Below are 13,333 nucleotides of genomic sequence, written 5' to 3'. Positions count from 1 at the left end.
TTGAGGTAGTTAACACCATTGAGAGGAGAATGTACTGTTACTCAGAAACTACGTTGAAACGTACAGAATATTCTTTTCTTCATCCCAGAACAAATCTGTACCTCACTTTAAAGGTGTTGGTATCAGAGTGCTTAGCTCATATATGAGCAGACATCACCAGATTTAAAATTCTACAACATTTCTTAACAGTTCATTCTCTAGAGATGTATAAAATGTTGTCACTTACCAGAAGGGAAATTATTGCTGCATAGGCTTTTTTTTTTCTTTTTTCTTTTTTTCTTTTTTTTCCCCTGAAAATTGAAGAAAGAAAAAAAATCTCAACTGTCTTGGAAATTAATGACAAGTATCTAAATAGAGAGTATCTGGCAGTATGGTGGGCTGTTGGGGAACTAAGAAGGTTACATGTTTACCCTTCCTGCCAGGAAACATCTTTTAGCTTTAGTTCTACATTGAAAACTTTCATCGTTTTGAAATTCTTCCCTGTTAGAATTTTTGCACTGCCCTTTAGACATATAATCCAAACTGCAGTGAATTGAGTACTATATCTAGTTTACTTCCAAAGATCAAATTGGATCTTGTCATCTTAAAGAGAGAGAGTGCTGTATCAGTGTCCCTGTGTTAGACAGATTTCCACTGTCATTGGCTGATGTTCACCAGACTCCATCTAGGTAACATTTTCTTGCCAGTTTAAGTTCCTGTATTAAAAGTAGCCAGATTTCTTTGCTGTCAACAAATATTAAATAATTTTGTCAGTGCAAAACTTGGGAGAAAATCAAGACAAGTGTTCTTGGTTTCCCATCTCTGAGCAAGAAGTATGAAAAGACCTGGGTCTCAGCAGATGGTTGCTTGCAAACTTCTTACCTACTTCTTTCCTTGGAAACAAAAAAATTGAGGACATTGTGGCAGAGGGTTCAAATGAAGGGGTTTTCTTAAGGAGCAAAGGAAAGTCTCATGCTGGAAATACGGATTTTTGTATTTATTTGTTTATTCACACTGATCCAGTTCTAAGATTCTTAACTTGGGGTTTAATAAACAGTTTTTAGTAAAAAATTGTGCAAGAAATTTTATACATTTTATGAAGGATTAAGTCAAATATCACTTTACTAATAGGGTTTTCAAACAGCTCAGGTTATTTGCTATAGGATAGGTACTTCTTTCATGTCTCCATCCCTTTAAGAGCACAATATTCTGTAAATTTTTAAGAATTTATCTTTCTTTCTTTTCCTTTTTCCAGCTACTCTTGGTGTTCTACACGAATACTCATTAGTCATTCTGGAGATGGACTTACTGTCTGGAACCTACCTCTTGGCAGTCTTATTAGCCTGTATTGTATTTCAATCTGGCGCACAGGAGAAGAATTATACCGTGCGGGAAGAACTGCCTGAAAATGTCCTCATTGGCAATTTGCTCAAGGATCTTAACCTAACGCTGGACCCAGATGTGCCCCTTTCCTCACCGCTACAGTTCAAACTTGTGTATAAGACCGGGGATGTACCGTTAGTACGGGTGGAGGAGAACACGGGAGAGATATTCACAACTGCAAACCGCATAGACCGAGAGAAGCTGTGCTCTGGCATCTTTACTGAGAATCGCTGCTTTTATGAAGTGGAGGTTGCTGTTCTGCCTGATGAAGTTTTCAGACTGGTCAAGATCAGATTCCTAATAGAGGATATAAATGACAATGCCCCCCTCTTCCCCTCAACAGTCATTAACATCTCTATCCCTGAAAACACAGCAATTAATTCTCGCTATTCTGTCCCATCTGCCGTCGATCCGGACATTGGTGTGAATGGTATTCAACATTATGAACTCCTTAAGGTGGGTTTCTTCCATTCTTCTATTACACTCTGTGTTAGTGTCTTCCCACAAATGTTGCCAGTCCTCATCAACCCATCAGAAGTAAAAGCTGTGCACTGCATATACATGTCTTGAAATGTTAATCTATACCCCTGAGTGCTTTCTAGTGCATCATATCTTCACTTTGTGGAAAGCTGCTTGTGTATATGTATGTCTGTCTGTGTAACAGTATGGTGAAACATGCATGTCTTCACGAACCCTCCACCAGCACTCAGAGCGTTTGTACACTTTGTCTAAACAGTCTTAGACTATTAAAGATGTGTTCCTACTGCCACCAGCATGACAGTGCCAAGCGCAACAGTATTTTGGATTGGGTTTATGTCTCCCTCTTGCATGACTGTTAGATTTGAGCGGTAGAACTTAGCACAGAGGCTTACGTGATGTGATACTCACCTGTATACTGATGAGCTATTCCAGAATGAAAGAGAGTCCATTTCTCAAAGCAGCTTTGTAATGTTTGGGTGGGCATCGTGTCTGGGCAGAGGAAAGGCCAAGGTAAGCATGAATACAGGGATAGCAGTGCCAATGGCCTTGTAAGTGAAGAAATTTCATATTCTTGCTCTTTTACTCTTTCTAGCAAATAACAGTAGAATTGCAATTAGGGAACAAAAGAATAACATGTAAACCTGTGGTGTGTAAGTGTGTGATTGCTAAATAAAGGATTACTTGCATTTGATTTTACTTAAGTAGAGGGTTTAGAACAAGAAAGGAACTTACCCGAAAATTGTTGGGTTATTATCTTGGAAGCTGCAAATGTTTTCACTTCCCTTGATTTAGAGTAGGGAACTATCAGGTGGTTCAACTGCTCAGGACCCAACCTGACACTGTCATTACTGACTGGAATGACCAATATATTGCTTGATTGACCTGATAGCTAATATTCACTGATATTAGTACTTCTTAGAAAAAATAAACTGCTGCCTTATTTTAGCTCTTTTAAATCGCTTACAACCTGAAGTAGTTGTGGCAGTGTGGGTACTAACTAGTGACAGACATAAAAATCTTTTTCAGAAAACTGCATCCCACTGGACACTTCTGGTTAGATATCTAAGAAAAAAAACTCACATATGTCTGTTGGTTCTCAGTGTAGCCTAGGAATTTAAAACTTTTCAAGAACTTACTATGAAGTTTGAGGTCTTTGTAGTAAGCTCTTCAAAACTTTTAAATTCCTAGGTTATTCTGAGAGCAGACAAATCTACATGTGTGTGTTGGGTTTTTTTTAGATGCATAACCAGAAGCATCTAGTAAGATGCAGTTTTCTTTATTTGACATTTTAAATGAGAATCTGGGGAATGAATAACAGTATATTAAGTAAATAACAGTAGGAGTAGAAAATAAAAATCCAGGGCTACAGACAAAATGTGGCAAAATAATGCAAGGTCTGAATAGAGAAATGTTAATATATCTGAGAGAAATGTGCTGTTATTGTAGAAAAAGGAAGAAAATAGAAAACAGCAAAATCAGGAGTCCCTGGGATTGAGTGAGCAACAAACAGTTCAGATCACCACAATAGCAGTCTTGTTTTGTGAGTTTATTTTTGGACTGTGTGTTCAGAAACAGAATGTAACAGATCAGCAGAATGGTAGCATATTTGTATCACACAAGTGGGAGCTCATCTAAAATACAAGCTACAGCTCTGTACCAAAAGTACTGTAGGGTGTCAGGCCTTGTCTAAAGATCTAATGTGAGATCAGAATGTTTTCCAGAGAGACAGGTTTCACCAGGAGATGTGCAAATAATTTAAATAAAAACCCCAAACCCTCAAATAATTTTGTATTTGAATTAGGGTGAAAAAAGAAATAATATAACCAGTTGCATGTTTATTCAAGTGTCTCTGAAAAACTGCCTTTGACACATAAGGAAAAGAAAGGTGATGAGTATGAACACGTACAACTATGGATTGAAAGTTCTGAATTCTTGTGCTAGATGTGCCGCAACCAAAATAATTTGTAAAATCACAGCCCTGTAGACAGATCTCCTAAATAAAGTAATTGCATTTTTCTCTTGCATGCCTGTTGGTCAGGTACTTTTTGAGTTATGGATCCATTGCCTTCAAATAAGCCAGCAATTTCACATACCTTGGAAAGTATCTGTAAAACTGAGCAGCAGTTTATGACAGTCAGACACCGTTTGGAATAGTAATGTCCAGATGTTATTCCATTGGTAGCTTTTACAATGTTAATACCAAAAGTGATCATATACGAAGAGGGAAAAAAAGGTAGTAGAAATGAAGGATTCTGGTGAGCAGGCAGGGAGTGTAGCACATACAAAGATCCATCTGTCACTGGAGAAGGACAGGGAGATGAAAATGGAAGAGAAGAGTGGTGGTGCCTGCAAACTCTTTCCTGGCTGACACTGAAATGCTGGGAGGGAGGGTGGCAGGAGCACAAGGCTAGTGTTGCTTGCTTTCTTCCCCAAATGCCCTTCTCATGTGGTTATCCTCTGCTGGTTTGGGGGATACGCTTTGAAGATACCAATGTCTTACGGCTTCTGATGTGCATTGACATTTTCCTTCCTTTTATAACCAGCGTACAGAAAAGTGGGGAAACAGCAGCGCGTGAAATTGTCGTGCGTTCCAAACAGGATGAGTCTAGCAGGGCTGATATGACACTGTTGTGGGGAATGTTGGGAAGCACCAGATATGGAGATAATGGGCAGGGCGGCACACCAGGAGGATGGCAGGGGAGTGGGAGATAAGATCTGCAAATCACTTTGTAGAAGCACAAAGGCTGATGCTTTAGTATGTGTGCGGCAACAGAGTCAAATGTGTTGCTCTATATTTTAGAGAAAGTAATAGCAACTTGACAAGCCGTGCAATGAAGAGAAAGTTCTTCAGTTATATTTCAGTTTTTAAAAAAAGTTTAGCTGAAATGTGCTTATTGTCTGTGTGAAGCCAGGCCTATTTTGCCAGAAGATAAAGAGATGTTTGCCATAACAATTTCTAAAAAGGAATAAACGTACTACAAACTCAGCTGAATACCTTGTAGGTTTTAAACACATTTTTCTCAATTCTGTATCTCATTGGGAAGGTAACAGTCATGTGGTTACAGTATTTCCTCAGTTTGTTTCACTTGCCTTACTGCCCCTCTTAAAGTATGTGAAAAAGTTGCATGTGATTGTTGTATGCAGTTTCTCTTGAAAAGCAGGTAATTAATGATAGTATTTTAACTGAAAGACAGACCTTCCTGTTGTTGTAATCCCCTGCTTCTTTCTAAAAATTGTTTTAAAATAGAAGAAAACGGAACATTGTAGAAAAAGTATTGTTGTATTTTGGGTTCAGCATTACTTGGAAGTTTCGTAACACAGGATTTGATTTACTTAATACAAGAGAGCACTTTCATTGTCACACAAATTAGCAGTCAGGTAATTTTTACCTGCCTGCATTTTTTCAAAATGTACCTTAATAGAAAATAATTTCTTTATACGTAACTGATTCATGGTACTGTAAGTCCAAAACTCCATGTGTCTGTGATTCAACTATATGCTGCCTGAAATCTAAGACGACAACAGTTTTACTTAACCTCTGCATTTCTTCTTGTAAGACTTAGGAGTTATGTGGAGGTTAGGTTCTAAGAGATGTTCTAAGGAAAGCTGTGGGTTTGGTTTGTTCTGTTTTAAGGAAAGATCAAAATGTGTTTTTTGGATAGCTTCTGAATTGTTTTCTTATTTAGAAAATTAGTTTTAAAAATTTGCAAGTATCTTCCACACAGCCAACATAATAGACCTAGTAATTGACCAAGAGTGGCTCTGGTAGAAGTTTACAAATACTGAATTATTTAAAAGTAGTGATGCTTTAACATTACATGTAGTTCTTTTCTTCCCCCCTGCCCGCCGACATAGAACAGAGGGTTTCCAGGAAGCAGTCATGTAAGGCACCTTGCTGTTTCTCTGCTGAGGTGCCCAAAGCTGGCAGTGGATAGCATCACATTAAGAGTTCAGATGACAAATGGTAAACAATGTTTACTGTGAACAAGGCTAATGAGGGTGAATTAATTACTTATGATTTAAAAATAAAAAGCATTTAAAATGAGAAATAGCTCCAAGTTTAGATTAGGTAGAAAGTTGACATAACAGTGATAGTAGCAGGTGGTCAAAGGGGCAGCTAAGTCAGTGAAGTAATTAAGAGAAAGAAATGGACAGGTGGAAAAACAGTGATTTTGTCTCAGCTGAGATAACTACTTAAAGTGTTAACTGGGAATGATAGGGAAAAAGAGAGATGGGCATTCATAAACAGAAGTAGTATGTTAAAACAGTGGGATGCAAGAGCAGATTTTAAATTGAAAAGTTAATAAGCAGTGATTTCTGATTAAGGATGAATCTACAAATACTAATGTTCTGGTTTAACCCCAGTAGGCAGCTTAACCTACAGGTCTTTGTTCACCTCTTCAGGGCATTCGCATCGCTTACACATTGATATGAAATGTACATTGTGTCTGACAATACCACCACAGTGTTGAAAATACTTGCATGCTGCTGTTGATTACACTATTTCAGTATGGTTATATAGGAGTTCAAGGCAAGCTAATATTTAGTATAACCTGATTAATATACTTAGAATTTACAGATGTCACAGGCCTCTGCTTTGACTGTGAAGATTTTAGTGTGAAGCATTTCTTTGTTCTCTTAGATGTTAGAAAGGGGAGCTGTTTCAGAGCAGGTTTTGAATAGAATTCCAGCTCTAAGCACTGTAATGGAGTGTACTTCCAAAAGGCTTCATATAAGTGCATGTTTTAATTAAATTATTACTTAAGATGTCTTGTTAAGTGGGTATACTGCATACACTAAATGTTGCATAGGCGCAACAACACCCAGTTAGCAGTGAACCAGAGTGAAAGCATAACTCTGCTCTTACAGGAGCAGAGCATTTTCTTCTGTGAGCTAATCCTGTGTGCTAATAGGTTGTTGCTTTAATCTGTCGCAGTTTGGGGGGAAATTAGATTGGTGCTACTGCTATAGTTCCATTACTCTTACCTATTACAGTAATTTTCCTGTATTTACTTATCGTCAGAAGCAGCTGCTGCCTTCTTTCTAGAATAATATAATAATCTTTTTGTAGCTGTCAGTTCATACCTCTGTAATCTGACAAAATAGATTCTTACTCAGTCTCACAACACGTCAGTCTTGCCTCTGATGAGGAGAGTTACCTCTTGCTACTGTAGATCATCTCTTGTGATGTCTTTCAATTGAAGCTTTCTCCTTCTTTCTGATACAGTTTATAAATTCCATGACTCGTGGAAGATGCAGATCATGAATCTTCACCATATTTCAAGCCTGCTATTGCAACTAGGTTATTTTTGAGCCTCACAGTAGTTCTGGATCAAGAAACTAATGTCACTGATTGTGAAATTCAAGGATGGAAGGAGATGTGTTTTATGTAAAAGGAAAGCTAGGAAGGTAGTTAAATCAAAATTACAGAGCAAGACTAGATTTGTAGTTAAATCAGAACCAGAAAGTGAGATTAATGAAATCACTGTTGATAATCGTATCATAAGCAGTGGTACAAATTTGATAGTCAAAAACTCACAGTGAAGGAGGACAAATGAAACTTTCTGTGGCCTGTTTGTGTTTTAATGTTTCACCAATACTATCTGAGTGGTTCAGTATATAAAGAGAAAGGAAGAAATCACAGCTAACGTCCCTGCAAACTCAGTGCACAGTGACACAGACTTACATTTTCTTAACACAGATGTTCATCAGATCATCTTCGCTGGCCCAAGCATCATCTGCTCAAACTTTTCTGTCCTTTTTTTATTCTTTCATTCCTTTAAGTGGAAGCTGAATCAGCAACCCTCACTTTTACTCTCAAACCATGTTTGAATGAGGGAGCATGCCACAGCTGATCATACTGAAATTAATGTGGGTGATTCTTCTGTGTAGGCTTCAGCAGCATGAGAGGACAATGAAGTGGTGTGTTGGCCCTTTAAATAGGTCACAGAAAGCCTGAGGTGGTTGTTATTAACATCTGCCTTCTGTGAAAAAACTGCCAAGATAGAGCTTTTTCTACATGTAAGCAGACATTTATTAATATTGTCAGGTTTTATTGAATATTGCAGTTACACATTAATAAGATTAGGTAAATTCCAACTTCATTACTCTCACATTATGAAAAGACCTTTGTAAATTTATGGTAACCCACTAGTAGCAAAGTGGTTTTGCACTTTCTGATTTCTTTTTTTATTAGGAACTCTTTCTAGTAATTGTGTAAGGGACATATGGCTGAATTGTACATGATGGCTATTAAAGATCCCAAGAATTTTCATTCTGCAAACTTATCCAGGAAAATACATGCTTCAGATAGGAAGTTTCTTGACTTCTTCATAAGATAACAATGACTTTTCAGTATTTCTTTCTTGTCGGTGGAGAAAGGCTAGCTGGTCAGTGATATTTCAGGATTCACTGACACTAAAACAAAAATCAATTACACATGTATTGATGTCCCAGGTAACAATAGCACTTAGGTATTTGAACTTAAAACTGAGAAATAATGGCTTTGTTAAATCCTAGATCTGACAGTGCTTATATACAAGGTGAAAATAAGATGCATGTTAAGAAAGCATTTAATGATTGTGTGTGTTTTTGTTTTCCTCCCACTGACATGTAGCTTAGACTAAGATTTTGGCTTGTTTTTCTTACTTCAGAGTCCCTTAATTGAATTATTAGCATAGGGATTTCATTCTGCATAACTTTGCAGGATGGGATAACTTCCATCTTTATTGTAATGTCTCATATGTATAATATTTAATATATTTGGTTAACAGAACTGTGTCTTCGTTCCCATTTAATGTGCCAGCATAGATGGGGAAAGTAATAGATTTAGGGAGCTCAAAAATAGATTTAGGAAGTTTTTTGTTCTGGAGTTGCACTCCAGTCAGGCTCTAAGGTCATCCTCTAGTGCCTGTAATTTAATAAATATGGAGAGTTGGACATGTTGTCTTTCTAAGGTAACTTTTAGCTGCCCTTTAGAAGAGAGAGGTTTTCTAGGACAGACAGGCTGTCTTTTGAATGATGCTGAGTACTTTTTTTCCTAGGTCCACAGTGGCAGTGGGGAATAGATCAGAACAGAAACATCTTTGCCTTTCTCTGTTCCTGCTAGATCAGTGTATTTTTTTAATGTTATAACATAGCTTCAGTTTTTTCACATGGGTGGTTCCCTCTCGTCTTTTCCACTGAGACGTGTATAATTACCATCTGAAGTGACAAGAATTTCAGCAGTCCCTTGAAGATTTACAAATGCTACTTGCTGAGATGGCCAACCTCACAAATAGATGTTGGTTGTAAGTCTTATTTCTTTAATATACATTTGTAGAGATTGAAGTGCCATTGCAGATTTCTGTTAGATCTTGGCACCTACCTTCGAATCAACTTAGGACTTTTTTTTATGTGGGTTTTGTTTTTTGGTGGTTGTGGTTTTTTTGTTTTGTGGGTTTTTGGTTTTTTTATTATTCTACTCAAGAAGTAGTAATGTGCTGTACAACAGGGCTAAATTTGAAAGTTACTCTGTAGCTATAGGGAAGTTCAGATAAAGTAAAAAGGCTCAAGTCTTTTAAAGATTAAGCCTCGCAGAGTCTAAAACTATTCACAAATACATACCACTTCCAAATGATTATGTGGGTTAGTTAATGTTGTCCTTAGTACCGTTGTGTAGTTGCAGATGCTGACTCTGTGAAGCTCTGGTTGGGAGAGAGCCTTTTTTGTTCCAGAAACCTCAGTTAGTTGCAGATGAAGTAATAACTTTGACACAACAGTTTTAGAGTTAACTTCATAAGTAAGTGTCCTTTACTCTAGAAATCAGTTCTTGAAAAGTAAAGATATTTTCAGAAGTGATTGATTTTTCCTTTCATTCAGACTTTTGTCTGATAGATACAATTAGGCCTGATAATAGCTTTGTTTCTGAACTTATTTTATGCAACAGTCCCCTCACCCAGCATTTCTGTATTATTTTTACCTGTATACCAACCTAACTTACCCTGCACAACTTCTACCCCTGCACCTTCTCATAAAAGGAACCTGCAGTGAGCCTTTCCAGTGAAGATTTGGGAGTGCACAGCAAGTATTTGTTAATGCTCTAAAGAACACATTAAATGACTTAGGCTGGGATATATTTAGGTAACCCCTTATATTGTTCTTGAGAGATGAGAGAGAAAGAGCTGTTAATATTGAAAACTGTAAAAGTTCTTAATGTTAAATCCTAATATCAAAGATGTGCGGAATTTTCTTGTTACCAGTTTCCTTATGATATCAAAGGTATATTGAAGAAATAAGGAATAGTTCAAATAGAATGGAATAGAGAGTTTATCTGGCTTTCAGTTTAGGTGAAAACTAACTGGCTCCCTACTACCATTTCTCATGTCTTGGTCAGGTAGGTTTAGGGTCTTGGATAAAATGACATCAGCTGAAATAAGGTATGAAATGAGATACAGAAACTTGAGGGATGCTTATGAGTGCTAAGTGACATCCTAAAATCTTGAAAAGCTCCTGTGCAAATAATGGAAGGGACAAATAACTTGCATTTTAATCTTATTTTCTATTATTAATTACAGGAGAATTTGGAAGGTGGTCTGAGAGAGAAATTATAAATATTTTAGGTTTAATTCTTATCCCTTACATTTGTCATTATCCTTGGACATCTAGTGAAATATATTTGCTTCTCACTGTTTTCCAATTACTTCAGGAACATAAGGAATTAAAAAAAAAAATCTCTTTCATTTACATAGATCTATTACTTCAAAATCCTTTTACATAATCTTTGCATCATGAGACTATTTTCATTATTTTATGACGTTGATCAACAGGTTCAAACATCAACCTCCTTACAAAGCCCCCCCACCATCCCCCCGTTTTTCTTAATATCAGAAATATGAGAGTATATGATCCTTATGAGGAGGTTTTGTTGTAGAATAAAAATACTGAGAGATCCAGACAGGTAAGTGGTCATTTATGAACATTTTTTGGAAAAAGTCCCTGGATCTGATTTTTAAAGGGGAAAACATCTGATTTGCATTCTTACAGCTGTGAATTAGTGTCTCTTAAGTAGATAAAACTCTACTACTGACTGGTGGTAGTGAGTCAAGGTAATTGCTGCTTGTTCGTTGATACAAGGCTCCTTTAGGGTGGTTTATGGCATTATTACTGTAAAACTGTCAGGTTCCATTATCCTGACATCCCTTTAGGGGACTGACTGAAGACTAGAGGAGAAAGTCTTGCTTCCAGGCACAGTAAGTTCAGTGAGTTAGGGTGAGGGACAAGTTGGTGTATCTTTTTGCATTCAAGGCTCTGATTTTCACACTAGCTGTCATGAAACAATAATATATAACTTAGCATGTCTCTGTGTGGGAAGGATGATAGACTCAAGCTGGAAGGCACAAATCTGTCAAATGGAGATCTTCACTTCATCTATCTTATATGAATATTATCTTTTGCTGATGTCCACACAGATCAGTATGCTAGTTAACGCAGATATGGTGATGCTTTCGGAACACAATACACTAAGGATTTGTTTGCATAGTCCTCTTGAAATGAAGACAACTCTTAGAAATTAATATTTTCTCAAAATACCTTGAGTAAAAGCATCATTTTCATTTATGTGGAGAGAAATCGCCAGTTACACAATCTATAATGCTCTCAACAGTAAACCAGAATAAAAGCTGTAACAAAACCCCAATGTATCTCAATAAAATTAGTTTGGTTTGCATATATGCATGATATTGAAACTGCAAATATGCAATGTCAAGCAAAGTTACGAGAAGTGTATTGTATTCTTACTTCAGTGTAACTGCTTATCCTCATGTGAATGGTGAATTTCTGTTTACAATGGCAATGTAATGCACCTCTGAGGCAAATTTATAGAAAAAATATTGACTGTCATGTTCAAAATCGGTAAACTCATATTTCACGTTCAACCGATTTTTCCAAACTTAGTTTTGTTTTTTTATGAATGCTTTTAAAATCTTTACAGGTTGCCAAAATTTCGTATGTCAGCAATATCTGAATTGACTACAGGTGTAAGTTTATGACAGAAATAGTGTTTTCCATATGTCATTTTTGTGTTACAAGATTCAAAGTAAGGTCACTCATTAACTGAACTTTCTGAAGGTCTTGAAAGGTTTCACATAAGGAACAGTACCAAAAACATTTTTTTGCCCTTTCCTGTAGGTTTAGATGCTAGTCATGCTTAGCTGGAGGACAGGGTTTTTTTTTAATGTACTTATTTGGTTTTGAATAGCTATATCTTATGAGCTACTTGGAGGAAAGAAACACATCAATGCTGGTAGCTCAAAAAAGTCTGGCTTAAGAGAATTTTAAACGTGGGGGTTTATGAAACATGTGATTGTAGACAGTTAAAGTCTTTTAAAAAGTGCTGAAGGATCACTGAAGATGAGGTGGTCTTTTTTCCACAAGTTAATTGCAAAAATTATTGGCTACACATTTTATAAGTGCAGACAATCAATAAAATTCTCTAGGAAGATCCCTCTGAAAGTTAAAACTGAAGCCATGATTGAGTTTTACTGGTCACTTGCTCAAGACTTCATTTGATTTCAATAGAAGCTGCCTTGAGTCTTGAACATTTCCTTGTGTTATGCTTGCCATAAAATCCTCCTCAGTTTCAGAGGGTAAGAAACTATTACTTTTATTTTATTTTGCTTTCTCTATTTTTTTCTTTCTACAAGATGTGAGCAGGAAGGCAACAGTTTTAATTGAATATTGCTACAGAGTGTGCTGCTGTTAAAGTTGCACATAGATTTCTTGGGTCTAACTGTGTCCCTACTTGGAAAATGAATTTGAGGTAGGATAGCAGAAATGTGCGCTGTGCCTCAACATACTTCACACTCTTCCTGGGGGCTATATTTAATAATATATGTGAGTAAAAAATTCTAAATTGAAATTTTAGTTTTTACAGCTATATGATTAGCTTTCCTTGAGCCAGTCTAACATTGAAATTCAGTCACTGGAAAATCAATACCTGTGCAGTCGGAAATGAAATAAATTTATCAGTGCTTTTGAGGAGTAAATGATTTTATCAATTATAAAACCAGCTCCTGATCATTATTTAACCTATATGTACAGTTTTTAAAATTAGAACAATTTTGAAAACTGTACGTAGAAATGAACCCCAAATTTGCCACCAAAGTAATTGGGTGGAGAGGACATCACTGTGTGTTTTCCTGATACATTAAGATGCTCTTGATGCTTTACAGTATAATGAAAAGGATAGAGAAAAGTGAAGAATTCAGGAGATCTCTGCTGAGTTTTACTTGATAATGATTTTCAGACAACTTGCAAGAATTTCAGAGGCCTAAAATTTCATCACATGTTCCCATTTGCCTTTGATTTTCTACCTCCCTAACCTGTGTGTCCTTCCAGCGAGGCAGCAGTTGTTTGCTACCAAATGTAGCTGGCAGGACACACACTGATCTTACAGCTATCCAGCAAGGGGTGCAGAAGCCTGTTTTTGACTCTGTGAGATAAGTCACTTGAT

The 13,333-nt window shown here is 36.8% G+C and overlaps 1 protein-coding gene across 4 annotated transcripts in view; it reads left to right on the top strand.

Moving 5' to 3' along the window:
• The window catches only part of PCDH11X (protocadherin 11 X-linked), a 507,363-nt gene that overhangs the window by 49,467 nt on the left and 444,563 nt on the right, over positions 1-13,333 (top strand). For all 4 annotated transcript variants that reach the window (XM_074915248.1, XM_074915249.1, XM_074915247.1 and 1 more), the window contains exon 2: positions 1,235-1,818. In XM_074915248.1, coding sequence (XP_074771349.1) covers positions 1,279-1,818 — 540 coding nt within the window. In that variant the 5' untranslated portion in view covers positions 1,235-1,278. The remainder of the gene's footprint in view (positions 1-1,234; positions 1,819-13,333) is intronic.

This window comes from Athene noctua, chromosome 11, assembly GCF_965140245.1.
Source record: "Athene noctua chromosome 11, bAthNoc1.hap1.1, whole genome shotgun sequence".
NCBI classification, from domain to species: domain Eukaryota; kingdom Metazoa; phylum Chordata; class Aves; order Strigiformes; family Strigidae; genus Athene; species Athene noctua.
This window is presented reverse-complemented; position numbering and strand designations above follow the sequence as displayed.